Source organism: Phocoena phocoena, chromosome 5, assembly GCF_963924675.1.
Source record: "Phocoena phocoena chromosome 5, mPhoPho1.1, whole genome shotgun sequence".
In the NCBI taxonomy this organism is placed as follows: Eukaryota; Metazoa; Chordata; class Mammalia; order Artiodactyla; family Phocoenidae; genus Phocoena; species Phocoena phocoena.
The window spans coordinates 19,222,945-19,244,953 of NC_089223.1; the positions used below are offsets into that span (position 1 = coordinate 19,222,945).

The 22,009-nt window shown below is 36.4% G+C and overlaps 1 protein-coding gene across 1 annotated transcript in view; it reads left to right on the plus strand.

Annotated features, from left to right (window-relative positions):
- Positions 1–22,009, plus strand: part of BANK1 (B cell scaffold protein with ankyrin repeats 1) — a 301,567-nt gene that overhangs the window by 19,216 nt on the left and 260,342 nt on the right. The window contains exon 2 of the mRNA XM_065877749.1: positions 16,408–16,806. Coding sequence (XP_065733821.1) covers positions 16,408–16,806 — 399 coding nt within the window. The remainder of the gene's footprint in view (positions 1–16,407; positions 16,807–22,009) is intronic.

Genomic DNA, 22,009 nt, shown 5'->3' on the forward strand with positions numbered 1-22,009 from the left:
TAGTATTTTATCTCTAGGAATTTGGGGTCAGTATCTCCACGTTTTCAGGTAAAGAAAGAGAAATAATTTAACCAAGAAAAAACCTAACCAGGTTGAAGAACTTTAAAATGATGGAGTGAGGACTGTTACTGAAATATTTGGCTAAACTTCTGCTAGGCTTGGTGCTAGATGCCTTCTGCTTTCAATACGTAAGGCTCTATTCCGTCTCAACTGCTCAGAGGACAAATATAGACTGAAAGACAACTGATTTAGATGGGCACTCCTTGTAAAAGGTTGCTAATGTTATTCTATGCTCCCACTTTGTTTTAATATCCGAGAACATGAACCGTTTTTTAACACTAGTAGGGAATTATTTTGATGCCATTTTCTCCTAATGATAAAAATTGGGTTGGTGTCAGGCTATTTTGCCATGAAAGGAACCGTATGGAATAGTTTTAGGGGTATTCTCTTGTAAAAGTAAATTGTAGAACATTTGAAAAATAGAGAATAAGATAAGAATAAAATTAGAGTATACCACAGCCCTTCACTAAGAAATAAGTATTGATAATATTTGCCTGGAATTGTAAGTTCATGTGTACATATGTGAAGGAGCTCACATTTTATGTATGGTTTTATACTGTTCACAGTGGTTTGCATGCTGATTCATGATACATTTTCAGATTTTTTTTTATGTCAAACAGAGACTTTGTAAAATTTAAATGTTGTTTTGGATGTATAAATTGTTCAACTCTGCATTTTATGATACTTAAGGAGTTATTGGCACTTTGTTTCCAAGACTGTGTTTCTAATTAACCCTAGGACAAATAAGATTCTTTAGCCACAGGTCTTAATGAAATACTAAAATAAACTACCTTGTATTGAGGTAACTTGTAAAGATCCATTTCCTTTTTTTAGTACATAAATCCCATTAAGGGTAGGAATTGTGCTTCATAATCTTTATATTTCTTAAAGTCTGAACAATTGTTTTTTATAGTAATCATTAAATGATTTTTAAGTAAACATATAAAAAGTATAAATGATTAGGGAATTGATATTGAGGCATTTTAAATCAACATTATGGTACTTATGGATAATTGTGGTAAGTTATCCTGTTGAATTTCAAAATAGCCGATCTGAAAATCCAAGTGATGAGAGAGAACTATAAAATGTTAGAGTGGTGAGAATCAGGATCATTGAAGGGTAAGGATGATGTCTTGTTAAATATGACTGTCCAGAGGTACTAAGAATTTCCAATGAAAGAACTGTATCCTCCAACTGTGTCTATATTTTCAAGTATCTGTTGCTGATTTTCAACTTTGCTTAGAATTTTAAGCTATATTAATATATAGGAATTCCTCAAGTTCAACTGGTAAAATTTTTAAATACTAATATTATTTTACTCTTACAAGCTCAGAGAAAAAAATATAAGGGAAAATTCAGTATTTGAATAGCTTTTTCTCTACACTATTTTTAAGTGTAAGTAATTAAGCAACCAGATTCAATACATAAAATAGATTACTAAAATTGTTTAAGAATAAATGTAAAACATTTATTTTCATATATTCTTTTTTATTTTTTTACGTCTTTATTGGAGTATAATTGCTTTACAATGGCGTGTTAGTTTCTGCTTTATAACAAAGTGAATCAGCTATACATATACATATGTTCACACATCTCTTCCCTCTTGCGTCTCCCTCCCTCCCACCCTCCCTATCCCACCCCTCCAGGTGGTCACAAAGCACCGAGCTGATCTCCCTGTGCTATGCGGCTGCTTCCCACTAGCTATCTACCTTATGTTTGGTAGTGTATATATGTCCATGCCTCTCTCTCCCTTTGTCACAGCTTACCCTTCTCCCTCCCCATATCCTCAAGTCCGTTCTGTAGTAGGTCTGTGTCTTTATTCCTGTCTTACCCCTAGGCTCTTCATGACATTTTTTTTTCTTAAATTCCATATATATGTGTTAGCATACGGTATTTGTCTTTCTCTTTCTGACTTACTTCACTCTGTATGACAGACTCTAGGTCCATCCACCTCATTACAAATAGCTCAATTTTGTTTCTCTTTATGGCTGAGTAATATTCCATTGTATATATGTGCCACATCTTCTTTATCCATTCATCCGATGATGGACACTTAGGTTGTTTCCATCTCCGGGCTATTGTAACTAGAGCTGCAATGAACATTTTGGTACATGACTCTTTTTGAATTATGGTTTTCTCAGGGTATATGCCCAGTAGTGGGATTGTTGGGTCATATGGTATGTTCTTGACATAGCTCTGTGTTTAAAACTTTTATATTATATAGAGCTTCAGTTTTTGATGGACAGTATCCTTATACATTTTAATAAGAGAGAAGGAATATAGAAAAAATTGTAATAATTCTTCCCAGTTCTTCATTTTCTAAAATCATCTTTCCTTGTCTAGTAGTTTACATTTTTATAAGAATTTATATATAGATCTTATTATGTTATACACTTCCAACTGTTGAATATTAATGAAAGCAGTTCCATCAGGAATTCTCAATGCTTCATTATTTCAGTTCAGAAAAGAGTTTAGAATTCAATCTTCTACAAAATGTTAGCCATAGGTAAAGTAATTGAACATTAATTTTTTAAATGTTAGCTTTTGTAACGTGGTTAGTCCCTGAGTTCTAGGCTGTTAATTTTCCTAATATGACACCTGGTACATGAGAATTAGTAACAGTAAAATAGCAATTTTTATAAAGCCACACATTATATTATAAAATCTGCCCCCATCACTATCTATATTACTTTTTATAGTTTTGGATAAACATCATAAACACAATGTTCATTTCAGAATTGCAATCTAAATTTTAGATACGTAATTTCAAATATTGTGTTCTTTGTTTGGCAATAAGTGATTTGGCCCTCATATGACAAACAAAAATCATTTTGGTAAAATAAGACAGATTTTGAGCAAACAAGTTAATGATTTTAGTGAATTGAATTACGGACATGCATTTAGTTCCTTAGTAAATAACATTATAAGCCACTTGGATTTTTTTTTTCTCATTAGGGAAGGCTGAAATCTTCATTTTCTTCTTTTACATCAGCAAAACTTGAGTTGTAATTATCAAGTATGGTACTAGAAAACTCTAGAGCAGTTTTCAGACTCGAGTGGACATAAGAATTTTCCCAGTGTTTAGCTGTACAATGGATGATTCTTTCCTGGGTACCAGTCCCAGGAAATAATGATTTTATCAAACTCCCAAAGTGGTTCTGAGGCAAGTAGGCCCTTGACCACATGATGAGAAAAGAATGAAGTTGCAGTGGGGCAGTGTGGCTGTTATTAAGTGCTGTAACGGAGTTGAGGACTTTTATAGAGGCACCCAGTATTTTGATCACTTGCAATTGTTTGATCGCTACACAGAACTCATGTTTACTGTGAGCATGCCCCAGTAGACCTTGGATTGCTTCCACGAGTGGTAGGAGACATACTTTGCTCTGTCTGCTGTTTCCCTTCTGGTCAAGAACGGTCACAGGAGGATGCAGACATCAGGAAGGGGTGGGGGATTAGATGCTTGCTGGTATTGCTTTCAACGAATGAGCAGAAATTCATTCTCTTCTTCGTTTCAGTATGTCCATGTATTCTAGTTTTCTAGCCATTTCTAAGATATTTTACAATGGCCACAGAAAAATGTGAATTTTAAGATAAACTTTCCACAGAGGGTTTTGCTAAAGGTATGTTCTTACTCAGTTATATTCTTATATTGTGACCTCATATGTAATTCTGCACATAATAAAACTGTTGAAAGACATTAGTGTCTTTCTGATAAACACTTGCCAGTATAATTAAGTTGCACGATTCCACTAAAGATTGAGAACATGGAGTGTATGTACTGTGTCCTTGGTTTATATACTTCAGTAATAGTGACAAAAACGCATTCGTTTTCATGAAAGGAATTCAGAAAGAAAATTATAGACTATTTGGTCATTGCTCTCAAGCCATGATTAGCCATGGCTAATTAATCATGGCTCTTTTTTCCTACCATTGCCACCATCTTGTGTTTTGTAAAGAAGAGGTAGAGATGGGAAGTGAGGGAGACAAAGAAACAAGGGAATGCCAACACAGTTTTCTCCTGCTCAGAACTAGGACAGCAAAATTAGATTTGCCAGTGAAACTAAAGTCAATTCTCTTTTTAATCTGATCAACTGATCATGTGCTTCTGTCCACTGAAAAGCCCAAGGAAAGGACTGCAGTTTTATTTCATTTTCTCAATAACATTGCCTGCAGTGTGCTTTGATACCCAAACCAGAGTAGGCAGTAGATGATGGGGATTTAAGCCCGCCTCTGTGACCTACCATTGGTGTGACCTTGGGCAACTCTCTCAAACTTTCTAACTTGTGTCTTCTCAAGTTTAAAATTTTGTTTTTGACTTATATTGAGTTAAAATACTTTTCTTAAAACTGTAACACTCTGAATAGCAAAAAACATATCGTAATATTCATGTGAATGCACTTTGTATATTATTACAATTGAATGGGATTTCAGTGTATGTTACTTTGAAATGTGGCACATTTACAATCAAGTGTTGTTACCTGATTAGTTGCGAGGCTCCCCTGTAGCTGCATTGAAGCCCCTCTGGCTTGGGTTAGCGAATTCTTTCCTGCTCGGGTTCCAGCTGCCAATAACGAAACTGAGTTTGGTGCGAGCAGGACAAGCTTTTATTCAATGGCTTGAATGGGAATGGAGAAGGGAGGCTCATGCTCTAAAGGCACCTTCTTGCCTTTAGAGAGAGGGGAGGGGAGTCAGGGAATTTTAAGGGGTAGGAGGCAGACAGGTCATCAGGGCTTTAGAAAAGGGGCCAAGATTTCCTGGGGGTAGCTGGGGGCCGCTGGGCACGCACAGGCTTCCAAGTTACTTCCGTGTGTAAACATGGCATCCATTGTGCCTGGCAGAGCACAAATCCCTCCTTTGGGCAGAGATTGTAGCATGGTAATGAAGCAAAGGTAACTTTCAGACACCTTCAGGTTCCATCTGTGCAGGCGCGGCCCTGTGGTCAAGTCAGAGCTGGTTCCGGGCGGTTGACCACTGTATATCTCGCAAAGCATATATCTCTCAACGTACAGCTGCAAAACATCTCTGCCAAACACCAGGTACTTTTGAAACAAACACAGAGGTAAATCAGGGAAAGTGTCCTTTAGCTCTCGGGGGTTGGTATGGAAACACAGAGACAAATCAAGGCTAGGAAAGCAGTGACTTTCAGCCTGCTTTGCCCACTATTTTGAATCTAGCCAGTTCAGTCTGGTTTTGCCACTGGTCTTTGTGGCGTCCTGTTGATGAAACACAGCTCTGTATGGTTAAAACGGTTTCTGTGCTTGGGGGCTGGGTTGCTTAGCATGGGTGACAGAGCCACTTTTCAGTAAAAAACGTCAGGGACTTGTATTGAGGATGGAGGTGGGGATGGAACAATAAATATCCTTCTTCAATGCTTAAGTTGTTACACGACTGAGAAATAAGACAAAAAGAATAAAGCAGAGGGGAAATCGAATATTGTCTTTATTATTGATAAAATTTGCATTGGCTAATGTGTATATCTAACTTGCTTTTGTATAAGCCACAAAGAATATAAGGATATCACTGCATGGAAAAAAAGTAACTTGTAGTCTCATGTTTCCAAGATATATTTTCTTACTTAGTAACCTAGTTAGGGTTAATGAAATGAGCATATTCTTTTCTGCTCTTTCTTCTTTTACTCAAAGTAGATCCATAGTTCAGGCCTTTTCTTCAAAGCAAGTGGACAGTTAGAGATACTGCCCAAAGTTCTGCCACCTGGGAGAATTTCCTTTCACCATTCTCTTCCAGGGACAACCATGGGTTCCAGGGTTGTAATGCAGCAACCATTCACTTGGGCCTAGTGCCAATATATTTTCAGACCCAAGGCACGTAGTATTTGGTTTCGTTTACTATTTTGGGGTTTAACAGTTCCAGAGACATATTTTTTCCCTTCCTCCCAAAATATCCTCATTCTCTGTAAGGATTCTGCCATTTGCTATGTATATGTATTGCCACATACATTCCGGGCTTTAAAAACCCACAGGATATCTCTATGGGCCCACTGGAACCATGATTAGATACACCCCCAAGGCAAGAAGTTATTTATCATTACACCTGACTTCCATAAATTCCCTTTTACCAATGTGCTATTGGGCATTTTGGGTCCACGAAAATGGTAGTATACATGGCTGCAGGTCTCTGGGGAATGTTTGGGAAAAGATATGTTGTATACATGTTTAGCAGCACAGAAGAAGAAGAATCCTTTCTCAAAGGGACTTGGTCTTGCCTAAGTTAATGGGCTCTGAGTCTAGAAGCCAGATAGGAGGCTGTGAATCTCCACTATTGTAACTTAAGTCAGTTTCTGCACTCAAACCTAGAATTGTTTTGTTTATAAAGGTGAAATCGAACCTTCATAGGCTATGCAGATATTTCATTCCTAAGGACCCTCAGATCAATTAGTTACCATAACAGATCCCTGCAGTGGAAAACATTTTGATTACTTAAATTGCCTGTGATAGTGAAGTGCTGCCATTTATCCTCTACCCACCCAGACTCTTCATTATTCCCCCACTGACCTCAAAAAGTTCAATTTGGAGGTCCAGTTCTCATCATTGTCTCCAGGCTACAGAGGACAGACAGTACAGAGCTTCTCATGATTGAATTTCTTAATGCTTACTGAAGGGAATGTCGGAATACTCTAGGGCAAGGGTCAGCAAACTATAGCCAACAAGCAGAATCCAGCTGGTGGCATCTTTGTGTACAGCCTGTAAGCTAAGAATAGTTTTTACATTTTAAAGAGTTATAAGAAAAGAAAAAGAAGAGGAGGAGAAGAAAAGGAATGAAGAAAAGAAGGAAGGAAGAGAGGGAGAAAGATAGAAAAGGTGAGAGAAGAAAGAAAGAAAGAAAGAAAGAAAGAAAGGGAGAAAAAAAGAAAGGGACAAAGAAAGAAAGTGAAGATATCCTGTGTGGCCCACAAAGCCTAAAGTATTTATTATCTAGCCCTTTACAGAAAAAATTTGCCTCTTTGACCTCTTTTTACCATCATGGTAGGCAAGTTCTAGCATTGTAATCGCATTGATTGTAGGCCATTACAGAGTCCAAGCTTTAATTATACCTTCTATCGACTGTTAATGCCACTCAGGTACTTGAGATAACACATTACATTCTGACTCCTGTATGAATATAACCATATTGACGAGTTCAGTTGGATTCAATCCTCTGTTTTGCCCTCCTTGGTCTAATAACTCTTAAAATCCATGCCATACATACTTTCCAGACTCATGCTGATATATATTGGCAAGGCCCTGTAATAATTTCTGTGTTTGAAATAGTTTCTCTAGAATATTCGTTTCACTTATGGGATCTAACTTTAGTTATTGATAATAAAGGCAATCAGTGAGGGATGCTGGCATGGTTACCGAGAAAAGTTGACATAGCTTGTAAGGCAATTGCCTCAAGTGAAGTTCCTGAAAACTTTAAATTTTATTGTGTTTTTGTGTATTTGTTTTTACAAGGAGTACAGGTTCACTTGGTTAAAAAAGATCCAGGGACATTTGGAGGGTTTTGCCTGCTACTGGAATTGTAGCTCTGTCTGTGTGTGAATGCATGCTCTCTAGGACAGAGAAGCCAAATACCAACCCCCTCCATATCTGTAATCCCTGTTGCCACCACAGACACTCTATCTGCTAAAACTTTCCCCTCCATTGACACTCCATCCAATTATACCATTATGGTGCTTCTGCATGCCATACACTACCAGTGTACTGTTTTCCCTTGATGAGGGCTTGCTTGTGTTCTCCACAACTATGAGAGCAATCCAATTCCAAAATCCATGTTATAGAGTCTGTTTCCTGTGGTCACTCCTAGTACCTGTATTTATTAGGATCCCAGCAAGAAACAGTGCCACCATCAAAGATTTTTAACTGAAAAATTTTAATAAAGTGATTATTTATTAAGATGTGCAGGGCTGAAGAACCCAAAGAGGAATAGTGAAGCATTTGAAGAATAAGCAGGAGTCCTTTACGCTGCCAGTGAGGGAAGTGGAGGAAAGATGGTTGCCAGAGATGCATGAAAATTGGAACCACGGAAGAAAGGCCACAGAAGAGCCACAAAAGAAAATGGCCACTTCTAAAATTAGAATGGGGGAGTGAGTGACAGGACCGATAAATAACCCTGTCATTCGTTTCTCTCACCTTCCGGTGTTCTGATGGTGCTTTCCATTGGAGTGGGCATGGGAGCCTGGGTGATGTAATCCATAGGGAAGAAATCAGTCTGGAGAGATCACAAAAAAAATTCAGGTCCTAAGGAGATCATTCTTTTTTTTTTCCAATATTTTTTAAAATAAATTTATTTATTTTTGGCTGCGTTGGGTCTTCGTTGCTGCATGCGGGCATTCTCCAGTTGCGGCGAGAGGGGCCCACTCTTCGCTGCGGTGCGTGGGCCTCTCATTGCGGTGGCTCCTCTTGTTGCGGAGCACGAGCTCTAGGCGCACGGGCCTCAGTAGTTGTGGCACGTGGGCTCAGCAGCTGTGGCTTGCGGGCTCCAGAGTGCAGGCTCAGCAGTTGTGGTGCACGGGCCTAGTTGTTCTGCGGCATGGGGGATCCTCCCGGACCAGCGCTCGAACCCGTGTCCCCTGTATTGGCAGGTGGATTCCTAACCACTGACCCACCAGGGAAGTCCCAGGAGATCATTCTTGAGTGTGAATTGGAGAAATGAGAAGCACCTAAGATACTGTGTGAGGATACTACTCCCATATTTAATTGATTCTGATAATGTTTTTTTGTTTTAGGCTAGTCAAATTCTCTGAAATCAGAATTCATCTTAAAATTTGTAATATGTCATAGTTTATTTGATCACAGTATTCTTTTCTTAGCCTGTCTTATGGTCAGTGTTGTCCAGTTCAGTAATCTATAATGGCAATAAAAGGAGGGAGAGGGTATGGACATTGCAGAAATAGAATTCCATAAATTTGAACTAAGTAAGTTTGAAACATATTAAAACCTCCTTACAGATCTAGTAGCTTTTATGTTTATAATTCTTTAAATGAACTATTAACAATTTGTATTAGTGATGAAAAGTGATAGAGGTGGGAGCTGAACATTTGTAGTTTATATATGAAGGGGTAGGAGGTCTTCGCAAAATAATCCGGTAACAATTAACGCCATGCTTTCTTTGCAGAAAAGAAGAAAAAAAATTCTCTTTCAAGGTTCTGTGAAGCATAGAAGCATTTATTTGCATCTTAAAAGGAAAAAGAAAGGGGAAGGTCTGCATTTGTATAAAAATAATGTTTGCTGGTCGTTGTTCTTCACCATAGCTGAAAAGTGTAATCTTAAAATGTGTTGGTACCTTCCTGTATTTGAAAAGAAGAACTAAGTTAATTAACATAAATGTTTATAGAGATTTCCCCTGAAGAAGACCCTAAGAAATGGACACAAGTACAAGCAGTTTATTTAAAGATGAGTCCATGAAGCACTAGTGAGAGAATTGGGAATGTGAGACAAGAAAGGGAGAAAAGCCAATGCTGTGTATATTAATAAGCAGAATAATGTGATGAGCAGTTATAATTCAATACCACTGGGAATCCTCTAATTACTGTGTAGAACAAACCTCAGAATTGTCCCACTGAGGGATGGGGAAGCTGACCTGTTTACACCTTGACTTCCATCCCTCATTGACTGAGCGTTGCCTCCCAGCCCTCCGTGCACTAAATCCCCAGCACTTCTGAGCTGCTAGGCAGGCACACGGGCTGAGGAGGCTCCCTCAGCTCCAGAGAAAGTCCTCAGGCAGCAGAGCAGAGGTTGGAAGTGGTCAGCGTGCTTAATAGCTGAGCATCAAGCTGAAGCTAGTGGGCCAGGAAGATGTGGGTTGTGTATCAGCAGTATCTGCTACACAGAAATACACAGAAAACACCTGGTACTTTTTGCCACTGTGAATAAGTGAAATTAATCAACTTTCCTGGAGGAGAAATATGAGTTATAGTGTATTTGCTACCTTAATACCTTTGGAAATTTTCCTCAGTTTTGTTCCCCTGTTGTACTAGTTAGAATACAAATTAGAGTATAAGACCAATTCAGTTATATTTACTATATAATTTGAGTAATGATATATATTTGTGTGTGATTAGATCAAGATTAATGTTCATGTTATCACCACTGAGTCCATTATGGCTATAACTCATTTCTTTGTGATTTTGTTTCTTCTGCACTTTGGTTACCAGTTAGAAAAATATAATATTGAAAACGTGCATCATGCCATCTTTCTCCATTATGCACAAACATGGGTAAGAGGTGGGATCTTATTCAGAAAGAAGAAAATCTGCCATTTTGAGCTGTGCATATATAATAGGAAGGATTTGGATGTATGGCCAGTCTCATTCTTTTGGCAATATGTAGTATAATTCATTCTCATAGCAAAAACAATTATTGATATCAATTATTAACACACATTTTCTTCAAGCTTGGAGATTTGTTCAGTATTTTGTAAGATAAATAAATAAGGCATCATTATGGAATCTGAAAGAACACTTTATAGTAGTTAGATCTATTTTGCTCCTACCATTGTAGTATAAGCTGTCCTTTATGTTGCTAGACTTGAGATTTACATTTTAAATAATAATTTATTTGCAGACCTTAATGGCATCTTCAATAGCAATTTCCCTTTATCTTGATGACGCTTTCCAGGAATGAACATTTTGTGCTTCTGTATTTCAGGTTCATCCTTTATTGTTTCATTTCACAGCCTATAAAATCTGGCCAACATTAGTGACAGTAACCCTCCTTAAACAAGCAGAATAATGATTTAGGTTTGATTTAGTTTAAGTGTATAAAACAAAGTGCATTGCAAGGCCAGTAGACTCCTCTTGAGAAATCATAGAGAACTGTTGTTGAGTCTACAATGTAACTGTTACTCAAGGACAAGCTATTTTCTAGAATAAGGCCCCTTTATTAACTTTTTGTATTTTGACCCAACATGCTTTCATACAAAAAGATTGGAAGGTAACATAAAGACCAATTACTATCTTCATAACCGTGACAAGTTAATCAGTGTGATCATCAGTAAAATAAAAATAACAAGGCCAACTCCATACAGTTTTATGAATATTAAATGAAGTAATGCATGTTAAATGCTTAGGAACATACCTGGTCCATGGAACATCTCAATAAATAATACTTGAGAAAATTAAAAGAGTAAAAACCTGAGATCATTTAACCCATAGAAAAGAAAGGGCTAACATTTAATGCTAGTCTTAGTTTCTGAAAACTGTCAAACAGAGTTTACTAAGTACAAGTCAAATATAAATTTTAAAGGAAGGCACAATTTCAGCACAAGAAAAAATGGCCATAGAGTATGCGAGAGACTTCCTGTCTAATTTTCTTAGGAAGTTTTGAAAGATAGGTTATGATTGTCTTTAGAATTGATTTCCTATGGTAGTGTGATATGCACCGTATAATGTGGCAGTATTCATTCTGTACTTCAATACATCCTCATAGCCTAATGTATAATTTTATTGATTTAAGTTTTAGAGTCCGGAAGGAAGTTCTGTGAGTTCTTCATAGACAACGATACTCTTGGAGTATATGGTTTATTTCCTCTTTTTTCCCTGATGGGAAACCAGAGGAGCTTTCACATACCTTGCATACTTGATATTAACTCATAGGCTGCTTCATAGAGACTAATCTAGTTCATATCACTGCAAAGAATCTATTTTAATCTTTTAGATAATGTTATTATGTCCTCTACTGTTAAAGGTTAAAAGTACAGACTGTAGGGTCAGACTGCCTGCATTGGAGTCCTAATTCCGGTACTGATTGTTTTCCCATCCGTAAAATAAGAGTAACATTAGTACCTTAAAAGGGTAGATTTTGAGAATTAAGTGAAATAACATGTATAAAACAACAAGAGTCCTAGTTTATTTTAAGCACTCAATAGTTTATTATTAGTTTTATATTTACCCTAATTATTTTATAACTAAACAGCAGCTTACTCTGGCTATATGTAATATAAGGAAAACTCTTCCTCTGCTGTTCCTCAAACATAAAAATACTGAATTATGACACTATGTTTGTGTTTGTTCAATAACTATTTAGTTAGCATTGAGGCTGGGTGAAACACTACATAGAGAATGGCAGAAGTATGCTGATGATTCCTACACAACTTGTGTATGATTCCCATATGTTTTCTGCCAGATATTTTTTCTCATTCTGTATATGTAAATCTATTTTTAAACTTTTGTTGAATATCTGTTCAAAAAATTGTGCTAGGCATTGTGTAGGAATCAGTGAGTTGAAAGAGGAAGCATCTTCCTTGGGGATACTATTTATATCATGAGAAAAGATATAGATAATTCAATAAAAATGCAAAAGCTCTCAAAATCATTGTGGTGTTAATTGCTACATCAGTGGTATAGAAAATACATGCTCTATATCCAGAGTGAGAAAGGTAAGTGTGGAATATAAGAGTTTTGGTGTTTTGTTCTTTGTACTCATGATAATACCTTACAAACTAAATTGTTAAGAATGATTACTTTGTTTTATACAGTAATACAATTTTACAACAAAAATATAAGCTATATGGAAGAGTAAGAAAAAGGAAATCATACCTCTCTCAAAATTTTATCTCTCACATACAACTGTTGCTAACAGTCAATGGAACTATGGTGTATTTTGAGTAGATGGGCAGGATTATTTAAAAGTGAGAAATACTCTTATGTGCTCTTTTTTAAATAAAATAACTTATTTTAAAGTAAAACCAAAGGACGTTCATTTTCAGATAAAAATTTTTTTACTCAGAATACTTTCCAAGTTTATTATTGCTTAAGAAGAATGATGATACAAAAAATAGTAGAAGAATTGAGTCACTTTTTATTCAAATTTAGGCAGTGTTAAATAGCTGTATTCTATGAAAGATGATGTTAGTGTTTTATACTTTCTCCTCCACAAATACTCAGTTTTCCCATTCTATGGATACTTTCATTTCATCAAGGTTTTTAACATTTGCATTTTGTAGTGCCATCATAATCTCCTTGATACTTAGTCTTTGATCCGTATGTATATGTATTCAACTTACCATGTGTTCTTTTTTCCAAAGTTTTTACATTTTCATTTTGCTTACTTTGGTTCTTCTATTTGCTGACTGGGTTTTTTTCTTTATTTAAATTTTGATTATAGTTACACAGGCATATTGAACAATGATAAAACACCTATAATGAAAAGCAGCAGTTCTCTGCTCTCTCCCTCCCCAAACACAATTCCATTCCCTATGGGAACCTTAAGAACCTCATTATTTCAAATTTTGAAAGATACATTTATACTACTATTTCTTGATTTACTAATTGTATTACCTATTGTTTTCTGTAATATGCTAGATAAGGATTTCAATCTATTAGTCTATCAAACTCTTTCCTTATTCTCTAGTATATTTAAATCTCAACTTGTAGTTAAATCATTAGTCATATTTTATATTATTATGATTGCCTTAGTCCATTTAGGCTGCTTTAACAGGATACCATAGACTTGGTGGCCTAAACAATAAAATATTTATTTCTCACAGTTCTGGAAGCTGAGGTCACGGTGCCAGCAGGTCAAATTCTGGTGAGGTCCCTCTTCTGGGTTGCAGATTGCTGACTTCTTTCTGTGACCTCACGTAGCAGGAAGTGCAGGGGACCTCTCTGGAGCCTCTTTTATAGGGACACTAATTCCATTCACGAGGGCTCCACCTTTATGACCTCATCACCTCACATTGGCCCACCTCCTAATACCATCACACTGGAGGTTATGATTTCAACATATGGGATTTTGGGGAGGACATAAATATCCAATCCCTACAATGATTATGTACACATTTACACTGTTGATCCAAATAGTATATAATGATCCTGCTTTTTTTTTTGTTTTGTTTTGCTTTGTTTTTCTGCAATTAATTTTTCTTCTTTCTTTTGTATTTTACATGTAAAAGATTATAATGTACCTATCTTTAATTTTTTTCAAAATGTCCAGTCAGAACTGTCAAACTTCTGTTAGCATTTTTTCTCAAATTTTCAAATATATGATACAATCTTACGATTGTTTTATTTTCTTTGGATCTCCCTCCCAAAATACTCCATTCATCTATTATAAGTCCCTTTGCCTCTTGAATAGCTACCATCCTGAAACTTCCTTTTTCTTTTGATATTTTAATTTACTTTTTAATTGCCATATAATTTACATGCACAATCTAAGATATACAGATGAACAGATTTTTACATATGTATACTTTGTGTAACAACCACTCAGATCAAGATACAGAACATTTTCAGAACCTCAGCAGGCTCCCTTTTATCTGCTTCCATTCATTAATCCCACTCCCAAATATTCTGATCTGTATCGCCATGAATTTTTTTTCTATTTTTGAACTTTTAATAAATACAATCCTTCAGTATATACTTTTTCTTCTTTCAGTCAACATTATATCTTTGGATTCATCCATGTTGCATGTAGCAGTGGTCCATTCTTTTTTATTGCTGTGCAATATTCTGTAGTACGAATACACTATAAAATTATTTTTGTAAGAGCTATTTTATAATTTATTATAATATGCCTTTGAAATTGCTCTGAAAAAATCTACCAACCTAATATTGTTCTCCTCTTGAATGACTTGCTTTTCTTTCCTAGATATATGAAGAGGTTTTATAATAATCGTTAAACCAAGTGAAATTTAATCAAGATGTTTTCTCTAACAGTTTTTCCATAGAATTGGTTCATTTTTCTTCCATATTTTAAGGATTTTAAAAAGTATATTTTAAAACTTGTAATGCATCTTTTGTTCTCTTCTACTTCAGGTTTGGGGATTATCTTTATATTGAATCTTTTCCTTTTTTGGCTCTTCCCCATATATATCAGATTTTTCACCAATTGCTTTAATTTTGTTCTCTCTTTTTGTGTTTACTATGAAAATATGAAGCTTTACTTTGAGGCCAGAAATGAAAATATTATCTGTGTCTAAGCTAGTCATTGATTTTTCTGATTTATTATCTGGGCAATGGTATTGCTTTGGCTCTCAACTTGTCTTTTTATCTATTTGTTATACCCTTTCAAATGATTCTTTTAAAAATATCAAATCAGTATGTCTTTAAACTTTGGTTTTATTTCATCAGTGGTTTTTTAATACTGTGAGGGACTTTTCTTGTGTTTTTCTTCCCTGCTTAGGATTCCTGCTAGTCTTTTCATGCTGTGTTACTTTCATTATTATGATGATCATATATATTATTATTGTTAATATTGTTGTCATCGTCTCTTTCAATAACTATGAATTTGTACTGCTAATCCTTTCATCTTGCTCAGGATTCTCTTAGCTCAGTCTAGGCTTTCTATTTGCTTAATATTGTGTGGGTAAATTATTCCTTAAATTCCCCTCCCTAATTGCTACTTTTTATTTCCCCTCCAAGCTATAGTTTGAGAGACAAAATCTACATTCCAGTCAGTTTTTATGGCCTGAGAGAAAAGAGGAGAAGAAGATCTGTCAGTGTGACTCTCAAGTTGGAGGTGGTGGGATGCTCTTGAGTTCCTGTGTAATTTGACTGGCTTTACTGACTCAGCTTTGAGCCTTGGCTTGTTTAGGATTCAGCCTTTCCTGCTTCTGCAGACACCCCCGATCAGTTTCCAGCTGGGGAAGAGATTCATGACCTGGTGGTTTTGGTGGTTTAAAAGTTTTTTCATCAGTGCTGGTTTAGGGTGTGAGATAGGTTTAGGATTAGTACTGCCTCACCAGAACCTCTGATTTATTTCATCAACAACAACTTTTTAGTTTGTGGCATGAGATATTACCCCCATTATTTGGTTTTTGCTATTGAATTTTTTTCTTTTAAACGATTTTTATTTTGTTGGTTTTCTGGGCATGGAGTTATGTAATCTGTCTTGATGTACCCATCTTTACCTGGAAGAAGGATTTTAAAGTCCTTTAATGTAAGTTGTCTTATTTCTTCTCAGAATAATCATTCATTAGGTAGGGCTTATTTTTTTTTTAAACCTTCATTTAGTTGGTGAAGAAACATGGCTGAAAGGAATTAAATACCATAATCTAGGTAAAATTTTGTGGTTACTGGCAGAGCCACGCCTAGTAGCCCAGCATCCCTAATCCCACAGAATATTCTTTCCATTCTATCTCTTTTATTTCTGTTGAGCTTCCTAGATTAACATTTGTGCAGTGAGTACAGTGTACCCTTGCTCAGAGCATGAACTCTGTGTTGCTTCTGAAGGATTACTTTACTCCCATAGGATTCTGATGGGGATAATATGAATTATATTATTGGTCTCTGGTATAAGCAAATTAATATATTCCCTAAAGAGTACATTTAATTCTTTGAAAAATAATAATATAACCTGCTGTTAGCATGTCAAATATAAGAAAATTAATTTATTATTTTCTCCTTTCCAGAAAATGCCAAAGACATCATCATGATCTATGAAGAAGATGCTGAAGAATGGGCTTTGTACTTGAGAGAAGTTTTTTCACATGTTGTGAAAAGGGAAGCAATCCTGTTATATCACTTGGAGAACTATTCTCTTCGGGATTTGGAATTGCTAAGTTTAAACTCTTACAAGTGTAAACTTTTGATATTATCAAATAGCCTGCTTCAAAACCTATCTTCAAAGAAATGTCAGTTTCTAGAAAATGTACTGCATTCACCAGAAAGTGTGGTTACTCTGCTGTGTGGGATGAAGAGTTCAGATCCTCTTTACAAATTATTAAATATCTCTGGAGGCAGATGGGAGATCTCAACTGAGCAGGAGCCTGAAGACTACATCTCTGTAATCAAGAGTGTCATATTCACAGGTAGTGTTGCCAAACCTTATGTGTTTGTTTTTATTTACTTATTTTTATGATAAAAAAATCTGAAGTTTTTTTGAATCAATGAATATCTGATGTTGGGATTAAAAAAAAGAAAAATGAAAGCCAACTTTACTTAATGGTATGTTACACTTTCCTCAAAATGCATGAAGGTTCTTAATTTTTAGCTTTATTCCAGTCAAGGCTTATCTGTTCAAAAAATGGTTTAAAATTATATTTCTTAGGGCAGCCCATATGAGATCATACTTGGTAGAACAAATATGGAATGCTAGGTTATATGTCGGTTTGGTTCTGGAAGCTGATTTCTCGGTTAAGGAGTGAGACTTGAGTTAATGTCGTCTACCCTAGTATTGGTGCCATTCAGTAGCAGTCCAGGGTTTGAAGGTCTGAGTTATTATAGAACTGTAGAATTTCCCTTGTGCTGATAATTGTATGATATCATTACTGTGGTATGATATACTGTTATTTTCATTAATTTTAAATAACAAATTTAGTTTTAATCATTGAAGCATTGCGTTAAAGGGCGGAACACAGGGAACTGTTCATTAATTAATTACAGTTTCATGTAATAGTCAAAACTCTGAAGCTTCCTAGTGTTAGAGCTTCTCCCTCCCCCAGGGCTTCAGCCTTGGTGTGGGAGGGGTGCTGTGCTCAGCTGCTTGCCTGGTTTTCTCACCTTGCCTCTTGCCTTTAACTCCCAGTGTTCCAGCTATGGTTTCCTCTCCCACAGAAAAGAGCTGGGGTTCTTATCTTCTCCTGGCCACATCACATATTAAGTGCTGGTTCTTTTTCTTGGAGCATGTTTCTGGGCTCTGTGGAGATCCCCTCATTCCCGGGGGATGTCTCACCTGCAGTTCCTCAATGAGACAAACGTTTCCTCTCCTCTAAGTTCCTAGTTGTGGTGGTCCACCCCATATAGAGTCTTAATATTAATTTCTACAGCTTCTTTATAAGTCTCTTTTGGTCAAAGTCACTGAGATATCTCCCCGCTGGCCCTTTCTCACACCTGGCCTACATCTGTCTGTAAAATCATTCGTTTTTCTTCTGCCGTGACAAACTCTGGGCACACAAGCCATTCCCAATAGAGCCACCACCATCCTGCCCTCAGAGCAGCAATGCACCACAGCCTCTTACCTTTAGTCATTTCCAGGCATGGGTCTAGCCTGAGTCTTGGTGTCCTGTAAAGCCAGAGAACACCTGTCAGTCCCAAAGGCTCTGCTGGAAACCCTTGTCCCTCTGCTTGAAGATGATGATATCCCTCAGTCTTCCCTGTGGAGGATGGTGGGACTCACAGCACATCAGCGACTCTTTAAAAAATCCTCTCCCTATTCTCCAGCATTCCACCCTCTTCAAATTCAATACTTCTTAAGCCTTGTTTTGGTTCTCTATTGTTGCGTAACAAGTTACCTTAAACTTTAGCAACTTCAGACAATGATGCTATCACAGTGTCTATGGCTGAGGAATCTAGGAGCAGCTTAGCTGGGGGGTTCTGGATCAGGGTATCTCCAGAGGTCGCGGTCAAGCTGTCTGGAGCTATAATCCCCTGAAACTTCCAGTGATCACTTGGGGAGGATTTGTTTCCAACAGGAGCTTACATTGTTGTCGAGTTTGTTATTGTTTTTTAACAGACTCTCGGATGGAAGTCACCTCTAGTAGATTCCCGAGGAAAAGCAGTGTTTCTGAAATCTTACATCTCCCAAAGTGTTTGTCTCTTGTCTTATACTTGAAGTGCAGTTTGACCATGTTGCTCTTCTTCCTTCTAGCATTGTAGAATTCAGGGAATTCTTATTTGCCTGGCAGACTAAAGGATTCTTCATTTATATGTGAAGTCTAGTGACTTCACTAGAGTGTTATCCTCGTGCTGACTGTGTTGCCCAGGGATGTGTTACTTTTTGTCTTTATTTTCCTTTCATTTGGGGGGGGGGCTTTTCCCCAAGATGTAGATTCAATATTCTTTTATTTCAGGAACAATTTCTTGACTCATACCATTAAATGTTTGCTCTATCTTATTATTATGGTTTTCTTTTTCAGGGATTCCTTTTATATGTATGTTGGATTTATTTTTGCCTGTAATATACTCTACAATTTCTCTCTACTTCTTTTTGATTCTTTATCAGTATCCATTTACTTAGCTTGTATTTATCATTTCAATCCTTGCTACTTTCTTGTGCTTTCAGTACTCTCTCTTCCCCTGTATTATTTCAAATTTCTCCTTCATATTTATGTTGCTTTTACTTTTTTTGTTGTAACATTTGGTTGAGCCCTGGAAGCTTACAGTGCATTTCTTGTTCTTATCTTACCAACCTCACCTTGACACCCTGTATTTCTGCACTACATAATTGCTTCAAAAAGGTGATTGTAATTCATTACATTTTAAAACTTCATGGTGAAATGTTTGGTCATAATTTCCCACTTCTTTTATGGCAGTACGTTTTTAGTATGTGATTCTTTATGTGTAATTGGTTTTCTCTCTTTCTCTCTTGTAGCATCTTTATATAGATCCTGTGCTGGTCCAGTTTTTCTTTTGTATCACTGAACAAAGCGAGTTTTTCTTGGTCTAGCTAAGGGAGATAGAAAATGTGGGTTTTGTTGTTCTTTTTTTTTTTCTCCCCCACACAAGGAAAGACTTTACTTCTCTGTTTGTTTTCACAGATATAGACTACTTACTACACATATGTCTTTTCTATATAGTTCCTCATTTAGCCTCACTTTTTCTGCTTTTTGGAACCAAACCACTTCCATAGATGCTTCTACCTGAAACTATTGCATCATGTCTACAATATAAAAAGGCATGGACCCTAGCCTTAGTGAAAGCTATGTTTGTTAGTTCTTTTTGAAATCTGATTTTGGAACCATTCTTTTGACCTGGAGGTCTAAGAGTTCACTGTTTACCATTTTCAATAAATAGGACATTTGCATAATTGTTTCTCATTCTCTATGTTTTGGGATGATTTGCAGGAATAAAAAAGGGGAAATGTTGACTACACTATAATTTTCAAACTGGCAGTTGTCTAGTTTCCAATCATCTCTGTTATTTTTTATTTTTGTTTAGTATTCCACAGTACATTGAATTAGTTTTTTTGGTTACAAATGAAAAATGTTACAATTGGAAATTATAGACAATTTATTACAGTAAAATGCACATAAGGTACAAGTAATTTCATGTTAATTGTCTCCCCTGAAACAGAGAAGCACTAAAAATTTGTGGCAAAATTTTGAGTGATTCTCCACACCCATCATTTTTATTCCCTTGAAGAATTCAAATTTATTGGCCATTTAAATTATGATATCACTATTGTGTAAAAATATTGAGGAAATACATTTTATCTTCAAATTGTATACCTATTGATATTTGATAGGAGACCTATTGATATTTGATAGGAGAAAAATCTTATACTTTATGAACAATATAGGACTACATATGAAGACACTATTAGCTCTCATCTTCCCATATTCAATTTTTAGACTCTGATTTTTTATAATAACTTAAATGCACCTACAAAATAGAAAATATAACGGTGTTGTGTGGAAAAAAAATTCAAAGATGATAAATTTGTCTGAACTACAAGCATGCAACCAAAATGTAGACCTATAAGCAATTTGTAAGCCATGCATAAAATAACTTTTATGTGTCGGTTGTGTCCCTTGACAAAATTGGTATTAATTGCTGTGGTCTATGCAATAATAATTTGTTTTCGTAAACAGCTTAAATGTGCTACATTACTTTATGTTTCAAATTGCCATTTGTGTTGAATACATTAAGTCTGGGTTTTTAAAATAATGGGTGAATTAGTATGAAAGATGTGAAATTCAGTTTTACTGTCCTTTTTCTACTTCCCCTCTATCCCACAGAGAAATTATTCAAGGAAGAAAGGAAACTTATTATTCAGGAGCATTATATGATAAAGAGAATAATAAGTAGGGATCTTCCCTCACCAGGGCTCAAACCCATGTCCCCTGCATTGGCAGGTGGATTCTTTTTTTTTTTTTTTTTTTTTTTTGCGGTACGCGGGCCTCTCACTGTTGTGGCCTCTCCTGTTGCGGAGCACAGGCTCCGGATGCACAGGCTCAGCAGCCATGGCTAATGGGCCCAGCTGCCCCACAGCATGTGGGATCTTCCTGGACCGGGGCACGAACCTGTGTCCCCTGCATCGGCAGGCGGACTCTCAACCACTTCGCCATCAGGGAAGCCCTGGCAGGTGGATTCTTAACCACTGCACCTCCAGGGAAGTCCCAGGCCATTTCTGTCATTACCATTAGTATAGGCATGTGCTGTACACTAGGGTAATTGCGTCACCTCCCATTGAACACAACCTCCCATTTCTGCCTTAATACCATTGTTCTTATGCTGCCTTCTTTATGTGGAGTACCTTTACCCATATTTTTAATTGAAATCCTGGCCATCCTTCAAGGTCAGTTGAAAATCTGCTTTATCAATGAATTCATCTCAGATCCTTTCTGCTTGAAAATATTCTCCTCATCTCTAATTCTATTAACCTTTTATTATCGCTTATTTATGACTCTCCTTATATTCTTTGTAATTATTTTTGACAATTTCTTTTCTCCTCATTACTTCTGTTTCAAAATTTAATGCTGGTAACTTTCTTTCTAAAATATTTCAGCACTTTAAACATCCAAAAAATAACAGAAGAGTACAAATTGTGCTTTTAAGTGCAGGTTTATAAATGTTTACTGGTGCAGTTGGGTTTTCACTTTGTTAATGATGCAAAGGTTTACTGTGGTATTCTTCTCAAGATTACATAATCTGAAATATAGGAGGGCTCAAGATAGCAGTGTAGGAATACCCTATACTCATATTTCCCATGAACCCAACAAATCTACAACTATATATGGAATAATTCCATAAGAAAGGGACTTGAAAACTGGATGAACAGAGACTCTACAGCAAAGGGCAAAAGGACAGTACACTTGGCTCAACAGGGAATATGTCCAAGAAAACTATTGAACTGTAAACAGAAAACCTGCTCATAAAGGGCTCCCAAACAATGCACTCGACATGAAAACCAGTGCAAAAATACCAGATTGAAAAGCTCACTTACTAATGGAGAGGCCATTAGTGGAGTGGAGAAGTTACCCACTTACTAATCTTAAAGCATCTGAAGCATTTGCCAGAGAGGCAGGAACCAGTTTGGATGCTCCACAGAGACTAAGACACTGGCAGGAGCCT